Source organism: Anas acuta, chromosome 6, assembly GCF_963932015.1.
Source record: "Anas acuta chromosome 6, bAnaAcu1.1, whole genome shotgun sequence".
NCBI classification, from domain to species: Eukaryota; Metazoa; Chordata; class Aves; order Anseriformes; family Anatidae; genus Anas; species Anas acuta.
In genome coordinates, this window is record NC_088984.1 from 20,157,879 (window position 1) to 20,170,375 (window position 12,497).

The window sequence follows — 12,497 nt, forward strand, 5'->3', positions numbered from 1 at the left end:
TGGCATATGCACATCTTAATACAGTCAAATTTCATTAGCTCCAAAAATTCTGTCTTTTTGAGGACATATTTAGAAAATTGCAGAATGATGGCTGCTCTGCAGCAGTTGCAAAGAAAGAAGGGGGAGGGAACTGGGAAATTCATGCTTTTCAGAAAAGCAAGACTGCTAATCAGCCATGCCAAGCAGGGACTCCCATTCCTGCAGGCAGGAACACCTGTCTCACACAAAAGCCTGGCAGGCTCTTACATCTCCACAGAAAAAGAGCTTCCCAGGGTCTGCTTTCAGAACAGAGCAGGAGGTGAACAACCAGGAGGAGCTGCCTACTGTTGATGGGGAACCACACTCTGTGTGAGGCAAGCATTGTTGCGTTTGAACTCACAATTCAGCAAAAACATTTTCCTGCATGGTACAGTTCTCCTAAAAAAGGGGGATTTTTCCTGATTTTTCGCTCCCACGGAGTTACACAGCAAGTGGGTCAGGAAACCTGGGTCAGGAAACTGCCTCCCACAGGAACAAGAACTCATCTATTAAGTACGGCTCTGGCAAGGATCTCCCAAATCTGGGGAGGTCATGAATTCTGAATAAGGGCTGGGGCCCCAAAGCCATGGTTCTGGAGAGAAGCAGCTCTGCTCAGGCGGCCAGCTCCACCAGCATACAGGTGCCAGCACATACAGGCCAGTCTCTTGTTGACCTCTGCTGATGTTCTGAATGCTGTCCTGACCTTAAAACCTCAAGATGTATGTTATAGTTTTGAAAGCTGCCTCATTTTAAATTCTATTTATTAGTCCAACAACAGCAAAAGACTCTTGCACTTCTTGCACTAACCTGAGGTGTTGGCCCTACAGTGTCGATGATGCTCTAGGAAATAACCTTCCACACAGTGGCACTGATGATGTCCCACACGATCTTCACACAACTGGTCACAGACACCCCACATTTTGCAGTCATCAAAATCTGTTAAGTGAACAAGGTATATTTATAAACAAGGACTTGTATAAAAGGAATGGCATTGCATTTGGGAAGCTTCAAGTTTGTCCTCTCTGCTTGTTTTGTATGTTTGCAAAATGATGACATAGGAAAAGAAGTTTTGTATGTCTTCTTTTTATTTTTTTCACAAATGCTTCAATTTTCTACTTCTAGATAAGAGAACAACTGTTTTTTGCTACCCAGTGACCTACCCAATTAAAAAAAAAAAAACTGCTAGGTGAAGAGGAAAAATGATTGGAAGGGAAGGGATGTTATTGTCTACTTTCCACAACATGTAAGTTATCTATGCAGCATTCTTGCTGCACTAGATGCAAGTACATTTCATATACACACATGCACACCTGGCTGGATTTCTCTGAAGGTGAGCCATATCTTAACCTGAGCATGGTATTGAGTCAAGCTAACAAGCTGTACTGGGTCTGACTTGGATGGAGTTAACTTTCCCCACAGCAGCCCACGTAGTGCTGTGCTCTGCACTTGTCGCTAGAACAGCACCAACATCACCCCAACGTTATGTCCACTGCTCAGCAGCGCTGGCACAGCACCAAGACTTGCTCCAAGCTCCCCAAGGCCAGCAGGCTGGGGTGGGCAAGAGGCAGGGAGAGGACACAGCCAGGGCAGCCGACCAGAGTCAACCAAAGGGATAATCCATACCTGTGATGGCACGCTCAGCCATAAAACTGGAAAAAAAAAAAAAGTAAGAGAAGGAAGGGCTCTTGTTATGAAAATGTCTGTCCTCCAAAACAACCACTATGCTTACTGAGGCCCTGATTCCCAAAATGTGGCCAAGCATTGCTTGCTGATGGGAAGCAGAGAATAACTGTTTTCTCTCTCCTTGCTTCTGCTCAGCCTTTGCTTATTTTTTTTCTCTTTTCCCTTTGATTAAATTATCTTTTTTTCACCACCACCACCTTTTTTTTTTTTTTTTCAATTTAATCATATTTTCTCTCCTTCTTCCTTTGAGGAGGTGGAGTGAAAGAACGGTATTGTGAAGTTTACTTGGCCACTGGCGTGAAATCAGCACACAAGCCCTGCTAAAAGGCAGCGTTTACTAGCTCAGACTTGGTACCACGCTAACACAGGTGTCTGGTTTCCAATTAAAAGCTGGCTGCACACCACAACCAGACAGCAAAAAGTACAAGGAAAGAAGTTCACTCTGGCATGCAAAATACTATATAAGTAGAGTTTGCAACAAGGACAACTCAGCAAGTTCTCACAGACATGCTCTAAAAGAAATTTCCAGGGTTGCTGCAGAATCTTTTACTTTGAAAACAGTGAAGTATTAGCCTAACCTTCTTGTAAAAACATGAATTTTTATAATTATGTCTTGAAAAAAAAAAAGAATTAAAAAAAATCAGGTCTGAGCATTGTCTGATGTCTCATGATATCTGTCATTATTTAAAGCCCAGGAGATTTTTAACACTAATTAACACATGATTTTGTAACATTAAAAGCCTGACCTCCTTCACTTGAAAACTCAGTGTTACCAGTATGCTATATTGCTGGAAACTGACAATTCTTTTGTTAAGCCAAAAATGAAGAAAATGAAATCTCAAATATTATTCACACTGAAATTTCTGTTTTTAAATATGTGCTGATACATAAGTAAAAATGAAGTATTTCCTAGATAGTACATTTTGGTACTGAAAAAATGTTGTCAGTAGCTTTCCAGCTTCCATGCATCTTAAAAATCATAAGTATACAGTGAGACAGAAGCAAACGAAGAGAAGATACACTTTGCTAATACTATGGCTTAATTCTTCTGCCTGTAAACCAGTAAGACTGATTAAAAATAAGATCTGGAATTGTACACTATACTCTTCCTCCATCGCAAGTGTTTCACTACAAACGTATTTAGTTCATCTCTGCAAACCGAAATATATTGATCTGAATTTCCAAGACAGAATCAAACAGCTAGGTTTACAAGGTAGTCAAGGAGAATAACGAAAGACTCACTTAAACTGCACCAGGTTTGCAAATGTGTCCTTCCTGTATTTCCCACATAAGACTGGAAGAACAATTTTGTGCCTGGAGTCAGTGCATTGACTCCTCCTTTCTACTAAGAGCAACCATGCTGCCACTGCAGCTCATATAGCCCCAGGCTACCCAATATTCTTGACAATACAGAAATCTCATGAAAGATGGAGCACCTGGAATACTTTTAATAGCACTAGCACCACAGCTTGGGTTGAAAGTTGATAAAAGAATCTGGGTAAATATTTGTCATCAGGCAGTGCTAAATATCATAATTCTGAAGTTACTATATATCCAATTACTGAGATAAATCATTTATATCACCAACAGTTTGTGCTCCTAATGTATGGCAGATAAAGAATAGAAATCAAGCACAAAAATACCTCACTTACCTTTACATTCTTGCAAAAATTCATTTTCGTGTAAATAACGTCTATACTGGTATGTCACAGAAGATACAGCTACTCCATAGTGCAAATACAAAGCCCTATTTTCATTCTGAAGTACAAATGTTCTACTGTCTTCACATCCATCCACTTTCAAAAAGTCCTGAACAGTTGAACATCATTACCTGATTCTCCAGCCATACAGCACAACACATCTCTGAAGCAGAAACATATTCCACTCATCTAATCACTAAAAGACCTCTAACACAATTTGATAAGGAAAGCACCACCCAAGAATAAATCATCTTAAACATGATCATGCTCTCACTATGTCCTTAACGGTCTTATTGAATTCATCTTTATGATATCTGCTTGTTTTTTTTTTCTGTGTCACCATGTAACTGTTGTACTATTTAGATAGTTATTCTTTTGCTGACTTTAGAGATTCTCTATTTGCCAGTACAACCATCCACTTGGAACTCAGCTTTCCAGTATCCACTTTCCCCCTGAGCTGTGAGAAGGTACCAGATATCTCAGTCACTGTATTTCACTTACCAATACAAGTACGACTGTCATTGCTACTTATGGTATATCCCGCAGGGCAGTAACACATCCCTCCTGAAGGAGAGGAATGACAGCGATACTGGCAGCTCAGAGCAGCACAGTGTGATATGTCTAAAAAGGAAATGAAATAGTTCAGAAATACAAGTATAGCTATTACTGGCAGAACAGCTTTCCCTCACTTGACAGTCAAAACACTATAGCCTTTTCAATGATTAATCTACAATTTCAGGAACAGTTTCTTAGAACAAACATGCACATGAAATGATGTCTGAAGTTCCACAAAAATCCCATATGGTCACACACATGCAGGCAAGGAAATGAAAGGTAGGCTAACGTTTATAATAGAGTTTGAGAATAAGAGTTAAAGGAGAAGAACTAATATTCTAAGAGACACCACTAGTAAGAATGTCATGTGAACAGATGCACAGAGGAAGCCATCTGCAACACACCATACCTTTCTCTGGTTCCACAAAACCTACTCATGAACAATGCCTCCTTGAGCTCCATCTATTGGCACATAACCTCATAATTTACTGTTTTACGCTGAAAAAATAACCTATTTCATTGTATTAAGAATATGCCTACTACTCCAATACATTGGAATATACTGGATGGACTGTGTCCATAGAAAAACACATCTTTTTCTCCTGTCTTTGTTCTTTTTACCTTTATCCCTCTTCCTTTTCTTTGTACTAATAACTAATGAACAGTTCCATGACAGGTGACCAAATTAAAACTGTAGAGCACTTGCTGACTTCCTCCTACTTCCTTTCCTTCTTCATTCTCTTAACAGTTTTTGTTAAACAATTCATTTTGCAGCCCACATCTGATGTCACAACTACATCATTTAGCAAAGCACGAGGTGCTCTTATGATAAGTTTTAAATTCCTGTTATTTTTTCCTGTCTTCCTATCCCAAATGGCACGGTTTCATTAATAGAAATTTTCCTCTTCCTAAAAATTGAAAATGTAAAATATGTAAATATTTTATATATGTAAATATAAAATATGTGAAAATGTAAAATAAATGTACACCACCAACTGATGAACCAGATATCCCAGGTGAAAAGACATTTTTGAAAACTCTAATCTAAGTGACTTAGCCAAGGCATACAACAGAGTGATTCAGTCCTGTGTTCCAAACAGTACTCAGCATTCCTTTTTGCTTACAGAAAAACACAAATACTTAAATTTAAAAGGCATACAGCACACCTGTCCAAGCCTTCCAGAGTACATTTTAGGATATATAGAGGGAATTAAAATCCTCATCTGTGAAACTTGATGCACAGATTTATGAAAGGAGTGGTTTGTTCACAACATGTATGCCTTTTTCAGACCATTCAAACAAAACAGTACCAATAAAATAGCAAGGTTCCGAAATTTCTGCTTTGTTTAGCAGATAAAAGGTAAATGTGAAAAGATACCAATACAGACATTTCTGCTGTTCTACATATGCTTTTGATTCTAATACATACTACAGTGTCTGCCAGCAGTGATGTTAGTTTCATCTTCTCCTCCAGGGCAGTCTGCAGCTCCATCACACACTTTCCCAATTGGAATGCAATGCCCTGACCCAGGGCAGGCCCACTCTCCTGGGTAGCATTCATGATGACCACTTTCTGTGGAGAAGAGAAACAGGCCTAATTGAGGAATATGTTTCAAATAATACTTGAAGTTTCTTCCCTAAAACCTTCCCAAAGCATCTCAATTATTCATTATTCAGTTTCTGATTCCTGCACACAGCTGGGAAAGACTATAAAAGAGGTATCATCTATACTTCCTTGTCGTGCTCTTTCTTTTACCGTCAAACTACAATGCAAACAATACTTGTGCAGACATATTAATTCTTTTCATTTTTGGTGGTGTTTAGAAAAAGTAAAAGAATTTAGTTTTAGAGTAACTGGTACCCCAGCAATGGAAACACGGTTTTGTGGTCTAAAAACATATAAAGGCTGTTTAAATGAAGTGGAGAACACTTATCATAGAAAAGGCCAATGAAAGAGAAAAAAAAAAACACGCTTTTATTCATTCAAATTTCTGTTTCTTGCATGACAGATCTTGGCAGGAACCGAGTTATTCTCATTATCAAGCTTTTTTTGTTGTTTTATTTTTTTTTGGTTAATAGAAGCCTTATGTCTCTCTAATGGATAACCTAAAAATTTTCACAGGAAAAGAAAAAAAAGAACACCCTGCAAACAGAATACTGGAAAAAATTCTGATTACATGTACATGCCTATAATTATTTTTTGAAGGTAAAATCTGAATAGTTTGCATACAGAAGGAAGAATCAAACAGTTCAGCTCTTCTTCTATTACAAAGTAACTATTCCTAGAAAGTTCATGAAAAAAAAGTAATTATTGAAAAGCTCATTTTACTTACAACAGTGAGAATTATCACTTTCAGTGAAGACCTACCTTCTGCCTACAGAAATCAACAAAAGAACACTGACTTCAAAAGTCAAGCAAGAATAAGCTGCTGTTGCTATATGATAAACTTAGTTTGCATCATACTTAATATCACAGCAATAATTATCATATACACTACAATATACTAAGTATTGCATAAATTAAAAAAAAAAAAAAGTGGTAAAGATGGAATGTGATGGTTTTCACAGAATGAAAACAATCTAAAAACATCTTGATTGGTCATTATTCCACAGAATTAGCTTAGTGAGGACTTCTTCCGAAAACATCATCATTAGAAATTAGCATTAATACATACCACATCCTCTTTCATCTTCATTATCTTCACAATCATCATCTCCATCACATATCCAGCTCTGATGAATGCAGCGGCCACTTGGACAAGTGAAGAAATTGCCTCTGCAAGTTGCATAAGCTAAGGAAAGGAACACCAGTAAATCCATGTACTCTAAATTACAAAATGCTCAAAATACTACTTTGGTCTGGTAGATGAATAATCATTTATGATCTCTCCTGTAAAACTGAGGTAGTTCCATATCTCATGTATATTGTAAACAGTGTTGTTTTGCTATGGTTTCAGGTATGAATTTTATTTTAAAATAACACTGGTGGTTTTTATTACAGAAATGAGAAGATAGGCTAAATTTCTCAACTAATTTTGCAACTAGATGTACTAGACATTATTACCAAGATTCTTGAAGGTGGACATAACAAGATGATACCCAAGGTATCGGGGGTAAAGATACTTGTATGCCTTGTACTCAGAGAAAGAGAGTAAAAAACTCAAACAACATTCATGTCCAGCACTGTATAAGCCCTCCATGGTTGTTAAGCATTCCCTGGTAAGAATTCATAAACATTTACGGGTCCTCCAAAGGACAGACATTGCCAAAGAGATAACAGAGAAATATCCTAGGGGAAAGAAGTCATGCTGACGTTAGGTCCTTGTTAGGATAGAGAAACTAAATGGCAACATATGGCCTTCCAACAATACACAAGATAAAATTAACTCAGATCCCATCATCAATGGGGGACCTCTGTAAGTGACAGCTTTGTATCGATGATGTTGGTTGGAGATGCAATACCCTGGAATACCTGAGCATGAAGAATGGAATAAGCAAGAAATTTCCAGAAAGAGAACTGTGAATTTAAAACCTGACATGAACAGAAAATAAAAATGCAAAAAAGGAACCAAACCAATTTGGGGACCAAAAAAAAAAATATTTACCTTTGGACCATATTAAACTGAACAAAATGACAAGAACATCAAGAAGCAAGCTGTCACTGAATCCAGCACATTCAAATAGTTACTGCTTAGTAAGGTGCTTATGCAGCAAAGTCAGTCTGGAAAAAAGTTCATTGACGCAGCACTGCTACTGCAAAAAAAATTATACTGTGTAGAACGGTGACTAGCTTCTTATGGTCAGATAGCCAAGCAATCTATTTTTTGTTATGTGCTGTGCACTTGAACCACTTCTTAGTAAAGAATTTAAAGAAAGAGAAGAAGACACACAAAAAAAAAAAAAAAAGGCAAAAAAAAAAAAACCCTCATACTGCAAGAATTTTCATCACTCCTGTCTCCACAGTCATCATCATGGTCACAGATAAAGGCTCGTGGGATACATTCTCCATTAGCACACTGAAACTGCATACTGGTACATCCATGTGCTGAAAGAGATATTAGCACAGAAAAACATACAGGACATCTGTCAGAAAATCACAAATCTTGTACTTTATCAACCATCTTTTAAAGTTAATTTGTTTGGGATCTCTCTGCATGTGGTACTTACTGCAGTTTGTTTCATCAGAAGAATCTCTGCAATCAACTTTGCCATCACATCGCTGGCTTGCATTAAAACATGCTCCATTTGCACAGGATAACTGCTCACATCTTGGGTAGCCTACAATAAGAAATCCCTTGGTATTAGCATAGGTATTAGACCATAGACTATGAGTCATACATATCCAAATATCCATTGGATTATCTTGATTTATTGGAAAATAAACCAGGAATATACAACTTGCTATACTACTACAACTGAAAAACAACCCATTTATCTAATACATGTCTCCTCTAACAGCTATTTAACAATATCCTCTATGTAGTTACTAAAAATCATTACAAAAAAATTAGGGAAAAATCAGATGCCCTCATGCAGCTCAAAACTATTCACAATCCAAAGAGTTTATAATATGACAGAAGATGATGCAATATGAAAGGAGAACAAGTAGTGAACATTTTTTATTTTCTAGTATTTCAGTTTTATACTTTATTAATTTTAACAAAAGTGTTTAGGTAGAAAAGAAGTTCCTGAAGTTTACAGTCCCTAGATCCTCTTAGAATTTTGCAAGCTCTCACATCCAAAGACTTCACATTTTTAACCTTTTGTTCTAATTAAACCAAGGATGTTAAACTCTGAAGTCCGCGATCCACTTTGGGATCATTGTTTTTTATTACTCATTTTCCCCTTCCCAAAACAAACAAAAATCTATCGAACTTATGTTTTCATCTTCTGGATGCTGTACTTAAGTAGATGGCCTACAATCCATGGGATTATTTCAGAGAACTTTAAATCAATTCCGAAAATATTTATACATATGAACAGTGAGTTCAATGGAACTACCCGACCAATTAAGCACTTGCAGTACTAATGCTGAGTAGGAGAAGATATTGCTACATAGTCAAAAGTTATTTCAGACAACTGGTAAAAGCAAATAATTGCTATTTTTAGAAGTGGGATTTATTGAACATTTTCCTCTATGTGGAGAGATAATATAGCAAGATAAATGAACTCAAGAAAAAGAATAATCAAATTTCATTTTACACCTTTTAGTTTTTCAGTTTGAATTCTTATTCCATTTTATCTCCATAAATATGAATACCGTAGACGGAGCAGGCTCTCACTTAGGGATGTTTGTATTCATACTCTTGAAATTCAAAACATGGATCTTAAATTACTTCTGTAGAACTCAGAAAAGCTGCAATTTTTCCAGGCAGTCACAAACTGTTTTGCTCACTTCTGCTACATATCATCACACTCCCACTAAACTTCAGTCACCTGTGGTTGAGGCTTACATGATTTTAAGTGTTGTTCTTAATGTGAGAACATAAACAGTTGTGTTGATGTCCACTAGAACAAGTCTAACCCAACTGCATCCCTGATAGATTCAATTCCATTTCGTTCACTTTTACCACACTTAATATAAATCAGCAACTGGCAGGTAGGGACAGCAGGTGGCTAATCCAAGAAAGGTAGCTGCTGCATTCCTACCTGCGGCCTTCTGTTGCTAGTTCCCTGAGCTTCCATTCCAACACCTTGCACGGACAATGTCAACACGTGCCCTAAACATTCCCTTGTCTCTCTTGTACTGGGAGAGCCCAGAATGGGAAAGTTGCCTGTTACTTAAAGATGCTAGTGAAGAAGACTTGAGAAAATCTGTCTTTCCAAAATTAAGAAAATGTTAGTGAGCTGAGTTTTCTACTCCATATCACTAAAAGGAAAATTCTGAAAAGAATCTGGACCTTGGCAGAGGGAGTTAGAAGGGGAAAGAGCGCCCTAAACTGGAATACTTTTAAAATCTAGCATAATGATAAGCCCTCCAGCAAAGAAAATCTTGAAAGTGCGTATTGTGACATTTTGAATTGAGGTGAAAAGTTCTTATATTATTCACTGCATTTTGGGCTTGCAAAGTAAACATCTTGTAGTTTTATTTGACTTTTTTTTAAAAGTAAGATTTCTCTATGGGCACCTCATCCCAAAGCAGTATATTCGGGTATCAAAAAAAAAAAAAGTAAGCTATGCAAGAAGTGATACCCATCAGAAAAGCTAGTCATACTGTCTCTGCTTTAGGGTACACACAGAAAAAGTGTCAGACCTCTGTGCATGACCTGGAACTACAAAAAAAAGTCAAAGGAAGGGTTCTCTTCCAGGGACCCTGACACATAGCTTTTTTGACAGGTGCATTAGAAAGAGTTGTAAAGGATGGATAATGTTCTTAGTTAAAAGAAGGACAAGGTAGGTAGTTTGCATCTACAGAAGTCAGAATACAGCTGTACAAGAGTGGAGAGTGGAAAAGAGACTGCAGCATGAGACTAAAGATGGGGTTAGGATGAAAAGTGAAGGGACTGACAGGAAAATACAGCGTTTTCTTTCACCGTGCCTTAATTGTGAAGAGCCTTCATTTCATGTGAACACTGTTTCATTTGTCTTCTCCTTCCAAGAACCTGTGGCTTATTAAAGAAAACTGAAAAGAGGAGATCTTTTCCCTGAGACCTCCATTCCTAGACGATAATACAAGCTTTGTGGAAACAGGAAGAAACCCAACTACATTCATTCCAGTGTGCAGGCAGAATGTGATATCTTCTCTCTCTCCTCTTCTTCTGAGGCATCTCATTTTCTTAGCCAAAATACTTCTCTGAAGTCTCTCCCCATAATATGCCAGCACTTCAGTGCAAAATATGATCAACTAGTAGATGCCAGCACAAATGACAGATGAGAGACCTTGCTCCTTGTAACCCACAACCTGGTCAGGGGCAACAGTTGCAAACACATTTAAATGGCATGTGGAAGATGCTTGAAAGCCATGTCACAGGAATTGCAAAGCTCTATTACTTTGCTCTCCGCCTAACACTTGTGTTCTAGAAGCTGGAAATACATCCATGCAAAAACAGTAACAGGAAACGGCTGCAATTGGTATTGGATTCAGCAGACACTCGTCTCTGTCACAGAGATGTAGGAGGTATATGGGAAGTACAACCTTCTGTAAATCCAATCCATGTTCCAAGAAGGATAAAAGAAAATAAAAGAAAATAAAAGAAAGTAAAAGGGCAGTTTCCTACTTTCAGGTGTCTTTTTTTTTTTTTTTTAATCACAGCAAAACTTCCAAACATTTTACAAAATGAAAATAATTAAAACTCTTTGACTCACTGCCATGAGTCACCATCTCACAGGGGCATATCACTGCCCAGAGAGCTAACAGACACTAGGAGAAGGACCTAGCCCAAAATTCCTTTGAGCCACATAGTATCAGGCAGAGTTCATAGCAGTGATGCTTTGAGGGCTGGCAAACCAACCAAAGCCTTGTCCCTGGCCTTAATCCCTGATTTTGATCCCTGCCACTATAACCTTTTGCTTCCTTCTTACCTTGCTTCAGTTTTGCTTCTTCCCTTACTCAAACTCTCCCTGATGCAGACATTTCCTTCAGACTGAATTTTTGCCTTATCCTGGAGCTATTATAGACAATTTGTCCAACTTTAAGAACATTAGCCTCTGACCACAGCCCTTTTCTTCCTGTTTGGACTACATCCCTTATGATCTCTTCAGTTCTTGATCTTTGTTCACCTTCACCCTCGTCTCTGCAAATCCATCCCAGACCTGACTGCCCACTTCCTGACCACAACAGCTACAGAGTGCAGGAAACAAGAGGCAGGAATTAACAGGTTAGGCAGTTGACCCATGGCAGCAACTCAACATCCAAATTAGAAGTGAAAATCTAGAGCTTCTGGCCCAGCACTCAGCCCATCAACTTCAACAAATACATCACTAAAAAACTTCCCCTTTCTCCCTCCTGGGCTCAGCACAGTGCTCAGCCACCAAAGCTGTATTCAGGAAGTGAATTCAGAGCTGTATGCTGTCAGTCACGGCAGACCAAAATTGGATATGGCTGGGATTTTCATTTTTCAACTGCAAAGCTGAGGCAGAAGAGAAAATTCTACCTTTAATTGAAGGAAATGAAGTATATAATACAGTAAAGTGATGCCAGTATTGGCAGCTTACTACAAAGAAGTATTTGTGACCCTAAATTGCCTGTCACTTCATTCTGCATTGCTGAAGTTTTAAAATAGAAGTATTTGCTAGCTGCTGACTACTAAGACAGCTAGAAAAACCTGATATGCATATTAAATGGAAATTTAAAAAAAAAAATCATTTTATGAAATTGAAACAGCTTCAATGCACTAATTACATGACCCATAGCTGAAACATTGTTCTGATGTTTATCATAGCCTCTGCATGGGTAGTTTTCCCTTCCTGTTAATCCCATTAGCAGTAAAATGGACTAAGGCACTGAATCCCCTTGTTCTGTTTTATTACTTGCTTAATTGTTGAGTTACTTCATATTGGTGACATTTTGCAATTGACTAGTTTCTTAAATAATGTAACTTA

The 12,497-nt window shown here is 37.9% G+C and overlaps 1 protein-coding gene across 5 annotated transcripts in view; it reads right to left on the reverse strand.

Annotated features, from left to right (window-relative positions):
• LRP2 (LDL receptor related protein 2) overlaps positions 1 to 12,497 on the reverse strand; it is a 116,887-nt gene that overhangs the window by 79,230 nt on the left and 25,160 nt on the right. For all 5 annotated transcript variants that reach the window (XM_068686727.1, XM_068686724.1, XM_068686726.1 and 2 more), the window contains exons 5-10: positions 8,124 to 8,234; positions 7,888 to 8,001; positions 6,632 to 6,748; positions 5,386 to 5,529; positions 3,903 to 4,022; positions 826 to 954 (exon numbers count right to left, since the gene is read on the reverse strand). In XM_068686727.1, coding sequence (XP_068542828.1) covers positions 826 to 954; positions 3,903 to 4,022; positions 5,386 to 5,529; positions 6,632 to 6,748; positions 7,888 to 8,001; positions 8,124 to 8,234 — 735 coding nt within the window. The remainder of the gene's footprint in view (positions 1 to 825; positions 955 to 3,902; positions 4,023 to 5,385; positions 5,530 to 6,631; positions 6,749 to 7,887; positions 8,002 to 8,123; positions 8,235 to 12,497) is intronic.